This window comes from Strigops habroptila, chromosome 8, assembly GCF_004027225.2.
Source record: "Strigops habroptila isolate Jane chromosome 8, bStrHab1.2.pri, whole genome shotgun sequence".
Classification (NCBI taxonomy): Eukaryota; Metazoa; Chordata; class Aves; order Psittaciformes; family Psittacidae; genus Strigops; species Strigops habroptila.
In genome coordinates, this window is record NC_044284.2 from 29,911,340 (window position 1) to 29,931,259 (window position 19,920).

Consider the following 19,920-nt stretch of genomic DNA (forward strand, 5'->3'; position numbering starts at 1 on the left):
ATTCTATGTTTTTAATTACCTACTTTTCAATCTGAGAGGTTCCAAAATCACAGGAACACGAAGGGACAAGAAGATTTGAAAGGGCTTGACAAGACAATACAGCACTGCACATACTTTTCCATCCCAAAGTGCCAGGGTGTGGTTTGGAAACATGGAGCCAGGATAAATGATTATATGCTTTGCTAACTTCAGTGACCTCATAGCAGAAGCATGTGGGGCAACCTCTGACAAGAGGCCTTTTCACTGTATATAGGTTGCTTGCTGAATCTAATTCTGTAAGTATATGAGGTCTGAGCAACCAGTCTGTTTAAACAGGTCAAAATTAACAAAGGCCTGCTGCATCAAGCATCTTTAAGGCCGAACTTCCTATTTAGGAGTAACAAAACTAAACGTATAGATTTTTACTGCCAATGAGCTGGAGCACCTTTATTCCCGCAGGATGGGTTCGCTCTCCAGATCCCAAGTGACACCTCTGAGCGCAGACGGACACCCCAGCTTGTCCATCCTGCGCCCGGACCACTGCCTCCCGCCTTGGGTAGGCCCCAGCGCGCAGCCCCGGCTGCCTGCGAGGGAACCGGGCGGCAAGAGGCGCCAACGCCGATTTAGGAGTTGAACTTTAGACGTGAGGGTGAGGCGCTGGCACCGGAGACGCAGCATCTCCCCCTGGGGAGCTTCTGATTAACCAGACTACTTCAGGGGTGCTGACAGCCCGAAAGGAACCCGACCCCTCGGCCCGCAGCGATGCCTCTGAGCCGGGCAGCCCACACAGCGGAGCTCCAGCGCAGGGCCGCTGCGGGCCGGCACAGCGCGCTGCAGCGCGGACACCCTTTCGCCGCCGCCTTCTTCTCTTCTGTGCCTGCCGAGGCGTCGAGGGCGCGCGCCCTTCCCGCCCCTCCGCCGGCTCCCGCCGCCTCTCGCGAGGCCGCCCCCCCCCCCGCTCCCTCCCGCGCTCGCTCACGTCATCGGCGGAGCAGACGGGGACAACATGGCGGAGCGGCGGAGACATAGGAAGCGGATCCAGGTAGCCGGCCTTCTCCCTCCCTGCCTGCCCGGCCCGCGCCCCTTCCCTGGGCGGCAGCTCCCTCTCTCCGTCCTCAGCGCGGCCCGGCCTCGCCGGCTGGGCTGTGCCGGCCGGCCCGGCCGCCCCTCAAGGGGGGGCTTCCCTCGCCGTTCCGCGGCCTCCCCGCCCCGGCGCCGTGCCGTTGTGAGGTGGTGGTGGCGGGCGGTGGGGGAAGCACCCTCGCCTCGCCCGCCGCCGGGGCAGCGGGAGCCCGCAGGCGCCGGGAACGCCGCACCGGCGCTCGGTAGACGCCGGGGCTGGCACAGGGCGACAGGTTTTTCTCAGAATTTTCTAGCAAATTCATAAATCCTGATAAATACTGAGGGAAGCTGGAGCCCCTGCGCGGCGGAGGAGCGCCCGTAGGAGCGTTTCGGGGGTGCTGCAGGCACTGCCGCCCCGGCGCGGCGGGAGGCTGAGGGGCGGTCGGCACGGCACGGCACGGCTCCGCGCCCGCCCCGGCCTCCCCCTTACCGGCGGGCCTGTCCTCAGAGGGTCTGCGCCCTCAAAAGTACATCGTCTTCCTCGACGACCAGCGGGTGAGATGTCGAGCTGTTGCCTATTTTTAATGGTCCTGTTATACTTAGGATCTCGCCCGTTACCAGTGTCGAACAATAGCTTGGTGTGGTATAACAACACTCAAAATAGGCGAGCATCCACCTTAGCCGAGAGCTGACACATCACCTGCCTGTTCCAGCGATCATAAGCAAAAAGGCATGGAGCAGATGGTATAAGCATCTTAAAAACAAACGTGCCCAGCCAGGAAATGATTTGGTAAGGAAAACAAATTTGTTTTTAGAAAACATAAACAAACAACCGCATGTAAAAATAGACTGTTAAAATGTAGCGATAATTATGTGGTGTCACTTAAGGGCAAGATGAAGACGGCTTAGGTATTTTCACTTACCTGGAAGTCTGGACTTCTCAATATATGAACTTTAACAGTGAGTTTTACAGAGTTTCTGATGCATGTTTTGGACAGTTACAGCATCAGGTACTATCATGGCTGTTACTGTTATATATTATTAACACTAGGGCTACATAGTGTTTGTTTGGGATTTATATATTTGCTGTTAAGTGGAGATAATATTCACAAGAGAAATCATAAAGCCATTCAACAATGTACACTTCATACGTCATGTTTCTGCTTGGTTGCCCTCTCTCCTTTCTCATCATTTCCCTTCCCCTGAGAAAGCGGAGATGTGCCCATACATCATAGTTCCTTTTTCCCCTTTAATTCAAACTGCTGGAGCCAGGGTTGGGGGAGGGGGAATGCAAAGGGTAATTAATAAAAATCTGGTTAAGCAAGCTTTATCAATAACAGGTATTCAATGAATTACCATAAAACATTACAGAATTAGTATCTTTTCATACTCATCATAGACTGTCCCTTACCAAAGACAAAACCAGCTCAATAAAGGATCCATCAAACCCAAATTAAACGTAATTCAATGTTTTGTACAATACCCAAGGCAGTGGTCTTGCAGGCACTTAAGCACGTACTTAATTTCCATCCTGTTAGCAGTATAAGTATTTCCCAGATGTTAGTAATTAATTTGATGTCTGGGTGTTAACACTTACGGTTTAAGATTGTGGCCTGAATTTGAGATATAACTGGGCAGATAAATGTGTATTGCATCTTAGTAGTTTCCCTGTGTGTGTCAACAACAGTGGAAAGACAGGACAGTGAACAAAGAATGTTGAATGCCCAAGTGGTGTTCTTAATTGGTTGGTGAATAAAACAACATGTATTTTTCTTGGTAGTTTGTTTTGGTTGGGATTTTTTTTTTTAAACTTTTTGAACTTTATCGGCATAGTTACTGTATTGATTATCATGTTTCGGGGTAATGCTGCAAGTTTCTTCTTTTAAAATGAAGTGTGATTTGTATTTGTGGTTGTTGCAAGTGCTTTGGAAGTGTGTACTTATTTTAGGGTGATGTGTACCGCTTAATAAAGAGAATATCATACTGTATGCAAGTCTGACATCTGAATTGTCACTGAGTACAGCTGTATTTGACAAGAGAAAGGTTCTTACGAGGAGTCGATGTGTTTAGCTGTGGAAGAGGCTGATGTAATAGAGTTCAATACCAAATACTATGTGTACAGAACCTGGGTTATGAATAATTTTTAGGGGGTTTTATGTCTGCCGTCAAGATAGGAATCATGGTAGTTAGATCAGCTACCTGCACGTGAGATGAGACGTGAAAAAAAGTCTCCGTAAAATAGTTCAGAGTTGTGTCAAGCCTACTGTGTTCTCCATTGGAAGCGATAACAGGAAGGATTTGTTTTATAGATTGCATTTTCATAGAAAGACACATTGCCCAATCTGTATTACACAGCTTGGACTCTTTGTCTGGCCACAAGCTGAAAGTTATGGAAGTTGCAGAAATTGTAACTTCAAAAGTTTGAATAGAGACATTTTAGAGGTAAAGTTTTCAAAGTGTCATTCTGACAGTGACGGTAATTTAACTGTAACTGACATGGAGATTACCTCAGATATGCAGTGGTGAGAAGAGACTGGTCTGTAGGGTGCAGCTTGCTCAAGCCACTGGGCTCCCACATTATTCAAATTTCCAAAAATCAAGAATGCTTGCTGTATACAAAGGGCTTATTAAAAGGAAAACAACATATGTTGTCTAGTGGCTAGTTTAATATTTTTTCTTTAGACAGATACATCTCAAACGATGGGAGATGTCTTTGAATGCCTGTTAACTCCAATAACCTGATCAAAGCCATTTCATTTCTTGGAAAAAAAATTATTCCATATGTATCCCAAAATACTTAAGGAAAAAATCTTCCCAGTTGCTTCCTCTGAGAAGCTTTCAGCTGGGCAACATGTGGCACTTGGTTGGCAGGTCTGCAGTTTGACTGTTAAGTAGGCATTAAGTTTTAATTACATTGGCCAGATTCCATTGTGCACAGTTCTGTTCTGCCCAGGTGAGGTTTTGTTTCTCTTTGCGTTGCAGTTAATAGCACTTGAACAGCACCTTAGTGCTGTGTCCTCTACTCTAGAAATGTTAATGCATATAAAAACTGCTCTTCTGAATAGAGAAAACAGTTCTTAGGTCAATGTCTCACTGCAAATTGATGGCTGAGGTGGCATCAATGCCGCATACCTGCCATTGATAGCATGTACTTTCCTTCTTGATTTCTTTTTTCCTCCTCACTCGAATCACTGGATTCAAGCTTTGAGCCTCCCGATGAAGGACATCTACTAAATAGCATTATTGGTTGTAGCCTACAGTTCTGTCATGTCTTGGTTTGGTCTCTGCAGGAAGGAAAATGAAACAGCTGCATTGCTGCTTCCTATGCTACAGTTTTTTGTGAATGCCTATGGAAAGGATCCTCAGAAATGGCAATGCAGTGGTTTTCCAGTAATGCAGAGCTTAATCCACCTTGCCCGTTTGTCTTTATTTTCTCATAAATTCTAGTAAAGCTGAGTGGGATGATAGCAGAGGAGAATGGCTAAATAACTTCTTTGAAAGTGAGTGGTATTGGGTGATAAGGAGGAAGAAACAAACATTTCAGGGTGGGAAAATGCAGAAAAATAGGAATTAAAAGTAGCAGACCCGCTTGTCATTAAAACAGGAATCACTGGGTTTTAAAAATCTGAGTTACATTTTGGGAAGTGGGAAGAGAAGTCTAAACAACTGGCCTGTAGGGTTAGAAGAGGATGGAAGCTGGCGTGTTCTGGCTTGAAAATACTGTGCATAGCTCCTTTGACATGTGTTTAAGAACTCTGTTAACAGCTTTTGCTCAAAAAAAATTAGTGATTGCTGAAAAAGAATGAGGAAAACAAATACTTCTATTTTTATAGGATATGTGTAGGACAAAAAAGAAAAAACTAATCTTTTTCTGTAAAGAAGATTAATGTCTTGTGGCTAGGACACAGCCATGGTAATCCAGAGGAACTGGTTTCTCTGCATGGTTCTGCCACTGTCTCTTTTAAGACACCTGGGGCAATCCATGTACTGGTCATCAGTGCAGGAGTCAGACTGTATTAGTCACTGAAGATAGCACAGATGGAGTCCTAAGACCCTAACGCATGGGGTTTTTTTCACTCCCACCCAGTGATCTATCGAGTCATGCTGGTTTGTGAGCTTTTTCTCTGTCCTATTGCGCCTTGATTTCTTTTAGGCAAAGTATAAATGTTTCATGAGAAAGGTTGAGTACTTAACTCCCCTGCTGCAGAACATCCTCTGCTCTACGGTCCTGAGAGTCAACAGGGAAACGAAAAAGATAATCCTGTGATTCAGCCCAAGCTTTGATGTATTCAGACCATCTTCGGAGGAGATAACGCTAATGCAGCTGTAGTGTCCTGATAATATACAGAGAGGTGTGAGAAATGGAACATGGGTTGACATAGTGTCATTTTTGATGTAGCTTCTCAGCTTGAAAAACAGGCTGTGCGTGACAAATGTGCTTAAATTTCTTCTTTTCCTTATCTGAAAACTATAAACTATTGGGCTTCAGAAGTCTTCTGTGAGGGATGGTGTTCTGAAAATCAGAGTTCTCAGATGTAAGAGCAACGAAATAAACTAGATACTAATTTTATTGAAATCAAAGAATTTTGATGACCCGTTTAAAACAGAGGAGCCTAAATCCTTGTAATGTGTTCGTGTGCACATGAAATAACTTGTCGTGTTAGTAGTAGTCATCATTTACTCTCTTCTGGTTTTCCAGAAACCCTGTTTCCATTACAGTGTTGTGGAAAGAAATCGTCCTGGCTTGGGTCTAACCTGCCTCCTTGCAACTGTGATGCAGGCGCGGGGCAGGTGGAAGAGTGAAATTTTGAACCACAGATATGCTCTGGCCCTTTGACACCCACTGTGTGATTCCAGGAGTAAGAGAACCTGAATAAGTCATATTAAGGTAGAGACGAGAGGGAGAAGGCAGCTCACAGGCACACTAATTTTAATAGCTCAGTTCAGATGGTTTTGTTTTTAACATACACAAGCTTCTTTGGTGCTGCAGTCGCAGCTGGAGTTTGAATTAACTGGGAACTACATGAGTGTATTGAAGGAAGTTCCGAATGCACTGTGCTATACTTGAATTTGGGAGATAATAGTAAAAAATTCATTTGGTTAGCGGTTTCCTTTCACTTCGGTGGGTCTGAAAGGTCCCTGGGTTTGAAAATCTCAGCGTCATTTTATGAACTCATATAGGGCAGAATTTTGATAGGAATGCTTGAGAATTATTCTTAAAAATTTGAAAATGCCAGTGCATTCATACTGAGGAGGTAGGCTGAGCACTGCTTTTCCTGCCTGCCTGTAGATGGAGTTCTTCTGTCTAGATAAATAAGAAATTTGGTTTGATTTTATTTTTAATGGCATTCTTCCAGAGTTCGTAAATTATCAGGGATCATAAATCTCTAACTTTTACATGCTGTCTAGTGACAACATGCATTTTTTGATATACAAAATTGAAGTAGATGCAAGGGTCTAAAACAAAATCTGGAGCAGAAGTATTTGGAAGCTTGACACTAGCCTATTTTTTATTACTGGAAAACAGAGTTTTAACAGAGAAGACTTTTTACAACCTTCCAGAAATATATTGCTGAGATGTTTCTTGAATCTTTCTGGTTTTCCTATAAAAGCAAACTTTAAATACCAGGAAGTTTTCATATGCTTTTTAAGGCCATGTGATCTGTTGTAAAACTTTATATTTTGTTGAGAACTACCCCTTGATTTATTTGTATAATGTTTTTCAAAATGTATAAGGAGACTTAAAGTGTCTGGCTTTTGGCTAGTTTTACAACCGAACATAAAGATCAGTTGAGCTGCATCTTAAAAAAGTTGTGCTTAGGATACTGAAGTTTTCAGTGCTTGTGTTGATTTCATCTTACGATAAAATGTAGTTATTAATTTTTGTCAGTTGTCTGTTTTAATATTTTAACAAAAACCTGGCTCTGCAAATTAAAGGGATGAAAACAGGATGAAAAATGGGGATTAAATTGCAGAGCAGACTTTCTCAGAATAAGCTCAACTAAACTGTGGCAGTCTTTCTCACAGGGCAGAGTTTTTGTTTGGGATGTTATGAAAGTAGCCCACAGAAAAAGACAAAGCAATACATAGTAAGGAACAATCAAAGTAAAAAAATCCTGGTGCCAGCCACTGCCTCTGTAGCACAGCTCGTGACTGAGCAGAATCATAAATATTTTAGGAAGAAGAAGAAAAAAAAGCCTAGCAGAGGAGTTAACGTTTATGTGAATATCTGTAGCTTCTCTGATTGTTTTACTGTCTGTGCCATGAAGAACAACATTTGCCCTGTGCATTGTTGTTCCAACTTTAATTTCCTGGTAGGAAATACTTGAAAAGCACTATTTTGAAACAGAATTGCTGTATGTAGTCATCAGTCTCCACTGTACCTTAACATCATTTGCTGGATTTAAGCCATTTTGACTTCTTCTGTTGCTGTTAGACCACATCTGGTTTGGTACCAAACTTGGTAGCATCATCAGTGATACCAATTCCTGGTACAACTGTACCATGGAAGGGGACATCGGACCACAGTGTGTGTATTATGAGCATACATGCAGTCAGTTAGCGAATAGTTTTCTATGAGTTATCTGATGTTTTATACAGGTTTTTAAAAATTAAAAAGGGATTGAACATGGAGGAGGAGTTAATGTAATCCCTCTGAGGACTGTTAAAATCATCCGACTTAATTTGGGCACGTGTTTTTGAAACAAACTAGTGAGTGTGAGAGCATGTTTCTGCATAGAAATAAAGAATTTAGACTTTAAAAAATTCTCAGAACTAACAAACTACAGAGTCTCTTGGATATCTTATGTCTGTATTACTCTCTTTAAAATTGTCCTCAGATAGGAAAGCAACAATCTCTAGAAGGATGATTCATTAACCAGTTGATTTTGAAAGTTAGGTGTGCAAATTGTTGAAAATAAACAACTCTCACCATCTAAAGTTTTTATTCTGGTGTAACAACATCTATTTAACCTTGCATTTCCACTTACCATGCTTCCTGTGCTACTGCCATTAACATCTTAAAAGCGGTGATGGAGGTTGTATATATTTATTGACCTTTAGAAACATTGTGTCTTTAAATAGAGACTTCGGATTCCATGTGTTCCTGTAAATCACCAATCTGTTTTGTGGCTTCTGTAATCTATTTCTTTGGCCAGCCCAAGAAGAATAGGTACAGAAAAGGTACTGCCAGTTTGAGAAGATGTCTTGGTGTCTCCCTGTTACTGATCTGCGAGTAGTGGGGGATTTGGAGAATTCAGCCTTTCTGCTTCAAAGAGGTCTTACGGAGAGGAAGTTTGAGGAAGTTTTCATGACTTGGTGTAACATGCCAAACACTTGTTTCAGATACGATTTTGTGATGCAGGAATGTTCCTTTCCTGCTTACCGATATTAGGTCTTAATTTTACATTATTGAAGATGTCCGTCTCCGTCCTTCTGCCTCACACGTTCTTGAATTCTGCTACCTCTCTGCAAGTTGGTAAATGTGCAGAGTTGATGAATGTGTGCAGACTAAGGGCTCCCTTTTCTTAAAATGCCTGTTTCGACGTTTGTGTACTTCATCCTGCTGTGCTTCGTTGTCTCTAGGTTGGCAGAATCTCCTTGATGGTACTCTGAAGTTCAAGTCATTCTGTGTTCATGCAGTGATACTGAATTTTCTAGCCAAATCTTTCAGCTCCTTTTCAACATGGTTTTCTCCTCTTTCACCTGAAATTCAAGCTGCTTTGTATTCTGTTAGTATGCCTATGTTGCTGTCATTTCATACATTCTCATTCCTCCCTCTGTTGTTTTTTGTTCTCAGCTTCACAACTGTTTTCATCCAAGCTTGTAAGCCTTAAGCAGCTTTCCATGTACCCAGTGCTTACCTCTGAGCTCCTCTCTGAGTCTTCTTTTTACACAGCTGTTAAAGGAGTTTCTAGGTGTTTCCTTCAGATTACCTAACTTAATTCCTGCATTTTTGCTCTATGTAGACAGGAAGTTCTTGGCGGAAATGACTTGACTTATTTTTACATCTTTTACATTTTATTTATTATTTATATATTGTCATAAAACCATGAGGACTTTGCAATATCTGATTTTTGAGCCCAAATGAGTGATTTTTCCCATGTGTTTAAAACTGTATTAATTTTGGACTTTTACCATTGTAGGAGGTCGGTGAGCCATTCAAAGAGGAGAAGGCTGTTGCTAAATACTTACGTTTCAACTGTCCAACAAAATCCACCAACATGATGGGCCACCGAGTTGATTATTTTATTGGTAGGGTTACTTTTAACCGGAGAATGAAAGTTTCTTCTAACTTTGTACTTGTACTTGGAGGGGGGCGTGTGTTTTGTTTTTATTATTAGTGCTTTATCTAATAAGTTCTGCTCTTACAGTTTGGTTTTGAAAAGTTACCTGGCATTAGATAGCCATAAAATTAATCTTATCAGCCTGAAGTAAACACAATAAACTTTTCACCCTGTGATTTAAAGATGCATAGTTTTCAAGAGTAATGTATTTAGAATAGTGGCTAGTCGTACCTTAAGGAGTGAGAGGATGTGGAACATCACCAGAACTGACTGGTTGGTGTGGTTCAAGGAATGTAGACTAAATGTTAAAATAAATGTTGTGAATTTTAATGCATTTTTAATTGTTTTCCTCTCTAGCCTCAAAAGCTGTGGATTGCCTCCTGGATTCTAAATGGGCAAAGGCAAAGAAAGGAGAAGAGGCTTTGTTTACAACCCGAGAGTCTGTAGTTGATTACTGCAACAGGTATGGCCTAGTCTCATTCATTAAGTTTATTAATGAGTATAGTTGTCAAGCTGTTGTCTTAGCTATTTAGGAACCAGTTGCACTTAGACTTTCTGCATTCTCAAACATGTGGGGTTGTTTGTAAAAATGATGATTGCATTTTTATTACTGTGTTTGAAACAATGTTGTTTCTTCATCTTTGTTCTTGAAACTCTCTCATGCTTTCATTATGCATGTGGGGCAGCAAGATGAAAAACATAGTTTTGCTAAATTTCATAGTTCTTTTAAGTTAGTAGGGTCAGAGCTCTCAAATCTCTCCTTCCCGTGGAGCTGGTCTGCCATCATGGTAGAAGCCGGACCCTGAGGTTCAGATTATGCCTCTCAGATGGTCAGATGTCCCTGCTGCTTAGTGTACTCACTGAAGCTGTTTTCAGAGTTTTAAATATTAGCACAGCCTACTTGCTTTGCCTTTTGGAAGGGATGGAGGAGTATCTTAGTACAAAAATAATCCCCTCAGTGTAAGAGGCTGCTTAGGCTCTTATTCATATTGAAAACAAGTACCTTAACTCTCTTGTCATGGCTTTTGCTTGTTTTACCTGTCCTATTAAACAAAAGAACAAATAGCAGATCCTGCTCCTTCATCCTGTGTCGGTTGCATCGATCAGTTGTGTATTTAAAACAAGTTACCAACTGAGTTCATAACACTGTTCAAGTACATAAGGTCTCCTGGTACACTTACATACTGATCTAAGTTCAGTAAATTGTCTTTTGAGGGGTTTTCCTCACAAATAAGCTACAGAAATAATGCTCTTTTTGGCAGTTCTCTAGAGGGTTAGCAAGTTGGGAATCAGCAAGCAATCTGAACATCACTAGTTATGGCAAGGTCTGTCCTGCTTCAGGACTGGGCTGTTTGCCATGCTTGTACTATGGCTGTGTGCTTGGAGCAGTAGGTCTTGCACAGTCCCATCTTTTTATATTCCATCAGAGGCAGAGGTAGCTCCCACACATCAAAGAGTTGTCCTGCAGGCAAGACCTGTCCTATGGGCTGCTCAATACCTGAGCCCCTAAACTTCCAGCTGTGAAGAAAAGTAGTTTCTCCCAAACAAGCGATTTTCTGTTGCTAGAAAGAGAAGCCATGTCAACAGTTGTCTGAAGGAAGTTTTTTTTACATACCTGAAACAGCTCTGCTTGACAGTCAGGATGCACATAAGTGTAATTGGTAGAATGACTTCTCTCTTCAGCGAGTTGCTCAGTTTAACCAGCAGTCTGACATAAGGGTTTGGTCTGCAGCAAGAGATGAAAGAAAGCAAGGACAAATCAAGTCAATTTGATGCACCTGATCAGGATTTTGGTGCAAATGTGTGCTTGGGTTTCACACCCCACTGCTTCCTCTCAGTGCAGAGTAGTACTACAGCTCTTCCTATTCTGAATTTGGCTATGATCCTTTCAAGGACGTTATTTGCTGGTGACAACCTTAAGACTCGCACATACTATTTCCCGGAGCCCACTGGCCATATGTGTACTTGCTCTAAGGTATGTTTGTCGCTGATGTGAATGGAATGCTGGCACATGTACCACAGTTTTAGCAGGGTGATTTTATTCATCATGCACCACTTGCCAAGGAACTCAATAAGCCATACATGCACTTCCTTATTTTTGCTGTGAAATACACTGACATGAACCTGAAAATAAATATTGGATGAAGTTGCATTAGTGGGAAAGATAATTAAATTGACCTGGTGGGCTTCACAGTCTTGCATCTTGCAGATTCATTCATAACTATGCGAAATGTTGCCACAGAAAAGTGTGAGGTTTACCCAGTTTTGAACAGATGAACAAAAAAGCGAAGTAGGAGGTGAGACCCAGGATAGTTAGATTTTGTGTATTTAGTTGTAAACAGAGCAGATGATGGTGACCTCTGTCTTTCAGTCATGTTATTCATGATTATATTAGATACTCTAGAATGGTATCTAATAACACAATTGAGAAAACATCATTATCACACAGCCATACTTAAATGTATCATTTAACTTTTTTCATTTTAAGACTCCTGAAAAAACAGTTCTTTCATCGAGCATTAAAAGTGATGAAGATGAAACCTGACAAGGATACAAAGAAAGAAAAGGAAAAAGGAAAGGCTGAGATTGGGAAAGAAGAGGAGAAAAAGAGCAAGAAGGAAAGTGGCAAAGATGACAAAAATAAGAAGGAGAAAGAAAAGAAGAAGGATGGTGAAAAAGAGGAGTGTAAGAAAGTAAGTACTGTCTGTCAAGGGATATAGAAACCTGTGACAGGGAATATAGTCGCTGGTGAGATTACATGGGCTTGAAGTATAGTTGGTTGTTCTAAAATGTGACGTAGCTTTTCTTTTTTTTTGCCTGTTTCCATCTCTAAAATACACTGCGTTTGTGGTTGGTTTGGTTTTGGTTTTTACTTTAGACTTGCTCTGATTTTGATCTACATCAAAAAACAGGCTTCAGCTGGGCCTTTTTTTACCTCATCATCTTCCAGTGTGGGCTGACTTAATCAAAATCTACTTCTCTTCGCTGCAGCAGGCAGCGATGCTTTCTAGCATAGAATAACACACAGGTGTGAGACTGGACATCTGAAAGCAGTGCAGCTGCACACCTGAAACAAAACCGAGTTTGCAGTGTTTGGCAATAAGAATGTTTGGAATGTAGTGTTTGATACGTGGTGCTCGTACATAGCTCTGTGCTAGGGGTCCAGGTTTGTGTGGGACAGCTCCGTTACTAACCTGTGTAACGCCTAGTTTTCACAGACTTCTGATTTACTTCCTTTAAAGTTCAAACTGTCATTATGATATAAATTTTCATGTGGTTTTTCTTGTTTTCATTCCTGATTTATTTTATTAGCAGAACAGAATTCCTAAATTAAAATGTTAGGAATCTGCAGGAGAAACTTGATATGGGGATGTGTTTGTTTTTCTTCTATATACAGCGGTGTGAATCCAGTGAGAGTTAGTAGGATAGTGCTCAAAAGCGCTCAAAAGTTATTTATTGCCATTCAGACACTCCTCACTGAAATAAGGGCATATTTAGCGACAGCTATAGTCGACATGTACCAAGATCTGGACCTCAGAAGAAAGCTAGGTGGCTAATAAAAGAATTACAAACAAAACAATATCGCCGGCAGTCTAAACACAGAAGCCAGTATAACATTACCTAACTTGTGAGGTATTTTAACATGATGCTGCTGCAAGTTATGAACCCCGGCAATGGCCTGTCATCTGGAGAGTTATGTTATTAAGTGCAATGTTCATTTTTCAACAAGTCATTATTTAGTGAGCTGATAGTGGATTATATAAGACAATGAGTAGTAACTTGAACACCACCACAGGACAAAAATTAGAAAGTTAATTTCAAGCAAAGAAATAAGCAAAGAGAAGGAAGCAGGAGACAGGGAGGAGGAAGCACAAGATCCAGAAAGAGACTTAGGAGATAAATCAGGCAGAAACCAATTCTGAAAGGATGCCCTTGTGGTAAATACAGCACAAATAATCCTAATAAAGTTAGGGATTATGAAGTGGTGTCCCCTGATCTTTGTGCAGATTTCCTGTTACTATCTGGGGAGCTTTGCTATGCATTTGAAGGCATAATGTAATCCTGAAGTCATAGTCTAGTCCTTAGACACTAACTAAAAATAAGATTTCTCTTTCCTAACAATTTAACTTCAATTTTGTGCTTGTCCTCAGGATGAGACCCCAGGAACACCCAAGAAAAAGGAAACTAAAAGGAAATTTAAACTTGAGCCGCATGAAGACCAAGTTTTCTTGGATGGCAATGAGGTAAGATTTATGGGTACTTCCTCGCTTTTAGTGTCAATGTACTATTGTCCGATAATAGGTTAATTTACTGGATTTCAGCAAACTCTTGACATGTAGAAAGACGAATTAACGGCAGTATGATAGCTGATCTTGAAACACAGGTTTTTAGATATTTGCAAGGAAGTCAGAGGGAGATAAATGTAGACGAGTAGCTTAAAAAATCGAAAAGAAACTGTGTTGCATGTGGCCATGAGGTGCAGTGTTTGTCCTCGGGGTGTAGTGGGGTGCTGGAACAGGCTGCCCAGAGCAGTTCTGCAGCCTCCGTGGTCAGCAGCGTTCCAGAGCGGACCCGGTAAAACCCTGAGTGAGCTGGGCAGGCCTTGCAGTGGACCCTGCTCTGAACAGCAGGCCAGGCTGGAGGCCTCCTCAGGTACCTTCCAACCCACGTTATCCTGTGGCCGTTGTCCTGCTGAAATATTTCTAAACAAGAGACAGACCTTTTGAAGCATGGTGTTCAGTCACAGGAGGGGAAATAAAAACATTCCTGCCACCCAGAGGCTGCCTGACTCTGATGTGAGCAGATGGGTGACCCTTGGGCATTCCTTGGTTCTCATCCTGGCTTTACTGCTGGAACTGTGGTCTCAATGCTTCTGCATACTTTGCTTTCCTGGAAGATAGAGAACTTAATTCTTTAACAGCTCTGTAATGCAGAGAGTAATTTTTGTGCTTTTAATGTTTGGGATAAGCGGTAAGTCTTCAGCAAAATTACACTGTGCTCTGTGTTGATGCTGTGTGCCGCTGTCCTGGAATTTCCCTGAAGATTCTTGCATACCACGGTTATAAAACGTACACAGCAGTGAACTCTAAATAAACAATTTGTGCTGAAAATGTACTTCCTCTATGTATCTTTATTTTGCTCTTCTCAGTCAGTTCTTTTACTGCCAGCCTTGTTCTATGTCAGCCCACCGCGTACAGAATCACACCTCCCTCTGATCCTCACTGTTGTCTTTTACATGGAGTAACTGTGATGGTGAGTGGCATTCAAAGTGAGGGTGCAGCACTGCGTTTGCAGTACAACAGTATTTACTCCTTGTCTTAACATCATTTACCTTTTTGTTTATTAATGACCTGACATTGTTGAAGAACTGCAACTCTCAAGAGTTTTTTTTAAAATAGGAGCTAATTTTGAGCCAATACCTGTGTATGTACGGTGAGCTGTTTTTTCCCTTTTCTTCCTTATTTTGCACTTTATGAACACTGAACGTTATTACACACTGTCTTACTGCCGGTCACCAGTCAGGGGCTGCAGTTTGTTTGGGCTCACGGAACAGCTGACTAGAAGCAGAGCTACACTTGCATATAGTTAACTCTCACACCCTGTGAGAAGTAGAATATTAAATACTTGTCGTGTCACACTGAAAAACTGTATTACTGCCTCTAAGGTATCCTCCTGCTAGTTCATGTTAACACATTGCTGTGGGGGTTGCTGGTTTCTAGTGACTAGCAGCTTCTTTTCATAGTTAATAGCTGAGATTCAAACTGTTTAGTTTGGTAGGAAAAAAAACCACCCTGTTTTTCTAGTTCAGAAGATCCTGCACTTTACCAAGAAGTTGGTGGGTTTTTTTAACAAGGGTGAGCAAATCTGATTCAGACAGGCCCACAGTTCTAGCACAAACATTTCGTACTGAGTGTTGCAACTGCAGACATGTAGATAACAGTGGGCTGTGGAACAGAGGGTGCAATTATACTTACCTGAGGCCATCAAATGGGACTTGAGCTGAATTGGGCGTTTCAGCTGGTCGCTTTGTTCCATACCTTCAGTCTGTTTTTTTTCCTCTTAAGGAAATCTCTTCAAAGCTAGAAGGAGCATGGCCAGCAGGTCAAGGGAGGTGATTCTGCCCCTTTGCTCTGCTCTCGTGAGACCCTGCTGTGGCAGGGGGTTGGAACTAGATGATCTTTAAGGTCCCTTCCAACTCAAACCATTCTATGATTCTGTTTTATGTTTGCAGAAAAGTTTTTTTGACTTCACACTGAACAACATTAATGAATAAAGAAAGATGAAACCAAACCTTGATTCAGTGATATTTCTGAATTTTTCATTTCCCCATCAGTTTTTCTGTCTGATTGTTTTCCCCAGGATTTTATGTCACCTGTAAGTTATACGGGTACGACTTCTTTCATGAAGTAATTCTTTGAGAGATCCAGGCTGAGCTTTCCACTTGCACAGTATAGAAACTCCTGCCCTTCTTCCCCTCCAATGGGAAGCCTCCAGTACGGCCAACACTCTGCCCAGCTCTGCCTTGCCCTGCCTTTGGCTTCCTGCCATGAGGCTCCTGTTATAACCAGCACAGCTCAGGCAATGCTGCGGGCACATAGGCAGGTAGCCCCTTGTCTGTCTGTCTCCTTTTGCGCCTCTTCTGCTGGCAGAAACCTGTTTCACATCCTGGTCAAAGTATAACCCTTCCTAGGATGCAGGGGCCCCTGCCCTGCTCCTCTGCTCTGACACAGTACTGATTGCAGGGCCTCTGTTCAGCACCAAGTACGACAGCATGGCAGTAAGTGTTTGGATGAGGCAACAAATGAAATCATTTATCAGAGCTTGTTTTCCAAGTGTAAACCAGATTATTTCTGTTGTAGGTGTATGTGTGGATCTATGACCCCGTTCACTTTAAAACTTTTGCCATGGGACTTGTACTTGGTAAGTAAGAGCAGGTATTGGTGAGGGCATCGTAAATGTAGGCATAGTATCCCAGGCCCATCTCTCCTTGGGGAAGTTCATCTTTTCCCAGACAAAGTTTTGCTCTTCAGTCTCGGTGTCATGTGATATTGGTCCTATTACATGAATTTTGAAGGGCTGCACATGGTAAAAAGTAAAAGCTGAAATATGGTTTAACAAGTGTCTGATCTTGCACGGATGTGCATGCTGGTTATTTGCATTGCTTTAAGCTAACGAGTAAGTGGTCCAATAGGCAATGTGCATTATATAAAAATGTGAAAAATGCTAAAGGGATGATTTTAAGCTATGAGTGATACCTTTCTGACCCTAAAACTTGTGTAGGATAAGCCAAATCACCTAATTTTATTCTTTTTCATCTAAATTAGTATTGATGTTAACTGCTGATGTTAAGCTCACTGATGACAGTGAGCTAACAGTTCAGTGTCCTGCCGGTCTAGCCCCCCTGACCTGTTCCTGCCAGCTTCCTCTGTGTGGAAGAACCACCTCTCCCGAGAACCCATGTCATCCCTTGTGGGCTTTGACTGGTCCTTGAGGCCACCACAACCTCCACCCAGCTCCCTGCATCCCTTTCCTGCTGCACTGGTTATAGTCAGCTCCTTGCTCCCCTTCTTATTTGTGCCCACTCCTCAGAGGGGCTCCTTTTGCCCTATTGGCTAAGCAGAGTGACTTAGAGTTGCTGAATGCAACGTCTCTCTACCCAGTACAAAAACCAGTGAGTGTAGGCAAGTTTCCGGCTATTGTCAGTAGCTCATACTATGCTAAGCCCATACCTTGAATAAATAGTAAGCCTAGTACCTTTGTACACATACTATGAAAAAAATAATCGCCCTTCTCATGCTTTTCTTCTTATCTTTCTATTTAGTGATTGCTGTTATAGCTGCAACCCTGTTCCCGCTCTGGCCAGCGGAAATGCGTGTTGGTGTTTATTACCTCAGTGTAGGCGCAGGCTGTTTCGTCGCCAGTATTCTTCTTCTTGCCGTTGGTAAGTGTTGGTCATCCTCACTGTCAGCAGGTGAAGTCTGAAAGGGCGGAGACAAGGGAGACAGAGCCTACCACTTGGACGTGGTCCGAAACAGGCGATGAGCTAGTCAGACCGATTCCTTGCTATGGATTTCCCTCCTGGCCGCTGGGTGTCAGAGTTGTGCCACAGAAAGCAAGCAAGCAAGCTTGTCACCTGCTTGGTTCCTGTAGAGTGGAGATCTGTGTACTGCCTCCTTAAAATAAAAAAACAAAACCTAAAAAAGGGCAGAACAAACCCAAGAGCTGTACATAAGAACATACTCAGCGGTGGAAATGATGTAACCAGGATTTTAAAGCTTTCTTCGGCTTGTATCTCTGTAGCAGAGGGGATTAAAAGCTAAATCATGGATAAGGTTCATAATTAAGGGGGTGGGGGAGACACGGTAAGAACAACTGATGCCACAGTGCTGTTGCACAATAAGAGATTTCCTCCTAAGGTCACCCCTGTCCGTGGCTTGGGGTGGGCGTCAGCCTGTAGTGCACATCTCTTGCACCACAGCTGTGTATTGTGTTTGTTTGTAATAAACCCCAACGTTTCCCTTCTTTTATATACAGCTCGCTGCATCCTTTTCCTGATCATCTGGCTCATCACTGGAGGAAGGCATCACTTCTGGTTCCTGCCAAACCTTACAGCGGATGTGGGCTTCATCGACTCCTTCAGGCCTCTGTACACACATGAATACAAAGGACCAAAAGCAGACTTAAAGAAAGAGGAAAAATCAGAATCCAAAAAGCAGCAAAAATACGACAGTGAGGAGAAATCAGACAGTGAGAAGAAGGAAGAAGACGATGGGAAAACAGAAGGACCGAGGAACTCGGGAACAGACGGCTCTGGAGGAGAGCGGCATTCAGACACTGACAGTGACAGGCGTGAAGATGACAGGTCCCAGCACAGTAGTGGAAATGGAAACGACTTTGAAATGATCACAAAAGAGGAACTGGAACAGCAAACAGATGAAGGGGATTGTGAAGAGGAGGAAGAGGAGGAAGAGACCGAAAGTAGGCCTTCACATGAAAAATCATAACTCACTGTGGTTTGGGGACTAAGTATGTGCAAATGGTTGGATTTTCTTTGTTGGCTGATCACCAAAACATAGACCATACAGTAGCGTCTTTGTTTGCTGAAATATACATGTTACCAAACAGTTTTATATCTAGTTCCTTCATTTTTTTAACCATTAACTTGATTATTTGGTACTATGTTAATCATTAATATCCATTTACAGAAGTTTTATCAATCTGACAAGTTTTCTATTGATTGATAGATTGCCCAGATTGTCCTCAAACATACTGAGAAACACTTTTCTGGTACTTGCATAACTGGTCGATTAGTTTAGCTTCTCAAACTTGCTTTTGTAAAACAGGTAAAAGTTGAATGACCAAATCTTCGATTATTCCTAGCTATTTGATCTCTAGTTAGGTAAAGCCCATCTTAGCCCACAGCTTTCTTGATATCCTTCTTGATTTTGTTTTCAAAAGATTGTGAGAACTTTCCTGAGAAAACTAGTTTTAGTAGAAGTATTTGGCTGAAAATGTAGAAGCTGGTAGTGCTGAATTCAGCTGCAGTGCTCTCTCTTTCTCCAGACTGCATGCCAGCAACTGAGGAAATCCAAACTGGTTTTGTACATCTGGTTCACAGAAAGATGTCATCTCCAGCAGGTGAAGGAACTCTCCAGGTTTGGAGATCCTGGCTTGTTTTCCTTCTCCTGCTCCATCATAATTAAAAAATAAATAAATGTATTCTGTACATAATTTACAAATAAAGCAAACCATTTACTTTAACTGCTACTTATTATTTAGAGATTTGATCCAGCATTCAGTTTGTATTATTAAAGCCATTTTGTGGTGTATCTATCGGAGAAATGCAAGTCACGAGGACCTCACAGAATATTTGTGTATGATTGGTAGCTGTTCCACAAGAGCTTTAGTTTTGTGCCAACATTCCATGTATTTGAGTATGAGTAAATTGATCTTTATTAAATGAAAGCAAACAACATAGCTGTATGTATGCCTTAATGTTAAACTTGCTCTATTCTGGAACCGGAATACTTTTTAAACTGAAGAGGCAGCAGAGTATTCCTCTGTTCAGAAACACAGGTAACTCAAAGCTAATATGAAGTGAACATTAATAATTTGTTTATAAATATTTTGGAGTAGTTTGTGCGGTTTCTCTTGCGCGTCCCTTTCTGCTGGATGTTTGGAGGATGTATGTTCAGGTTAACTAAGCACTGAGGAAGCGAAGACTTGGCATCATTCCTCCAGGGGACTCCAAGAGTAACTATAGATTGGATCGCCTCCCGAAGCTGCTCAGACAAGATGAGGGTAAGCCTGGCATTTTAATGACTGACTTGGAGAACTGTTTTCCTCTGCCCTAAATTGGTTCCCCTTCCTTCCAGCATCGGCATTTTGGATGAAGATACTAATTTTTTCAGATTATGCAAAGATAAACATCATAGTGGGTGCGTCGATAATTCATGGATCTGGTGTATTTGCTTCTTAAATATTTACTCCATGAGGAAAGAGATAAATTTGATCACTTTTTTATTAATATAGCAAAAAATTAAAGGACCTGTTACCTTAATGGATTGACTCCTGGATACTTGTGTGGTATCAC

At 42.0% G+C, this 19,920-nt stretch overlaps 2 protein-coding genes across 4 annotated transcripts in view; one reads left to right on the top strand and one right to left on the bottom strand.

Moving 5' to 3' along the window:
* LRRC31 (leucine rich repeat containing 31) overlaps positions 1-1,206 on the bottom strand; it is a 48,640-nt gene extending 47,434 nt beyond the window's left edge. The window contains exon 1 of the mRNA XM_030496462.1: positions 425-1,206. The gene's annotated coding sequence lies outside the window, so the exon portion shown is untranslated. The remainder of the gene's footprint in view (positions 1-424) is intronic.
* SEC62 (SEC62 homolog, preprotein translocation factor) lies at positions 925-19,452 on the top strand. Of its 3 annotated transcripts, XM_030496468.1 has the most exons (9): positions 970-1,021; positions 1,645-1,831; positions 9,186-9,294; positions 9,684-9,789; positions 11,815-12,019; positions 13,478-13,570; positions 16,187-16,247; positions 17,149-17,268; positions 17,862-19,452. In XM_030496468.1, the coding sequence occupies exons 3-9, from the start codon at positions 9,264-9,266 to the stop codon at positions 18,329-18,331; spliced, it is 1,086 nt and encodes a 361-aa protein (XP_030352328.1). In that variant the 5' UTR covers positions 970-1,021; positions 1,645-1,831; positions 9,186-9,263; the 3' UTR covers positions 18,332-19,452. The 3 variants fall into 3 exon arrangements, with proteins under 3 accessions (XP_030352324.1, XP_030352328.1, XP_030352325.1); XM_030496464.1 differs by lacking the exon at positions 1,645-1,831 and having other exon boundaries at positions 925-1,021; XM_030496465.1 differs by lacking the exon at positions 970-1,021 and having other exon boundaries at positions 1,074-1,831.
* Positions 19,453-19,920: the final 468 nt, after the last annotated feature.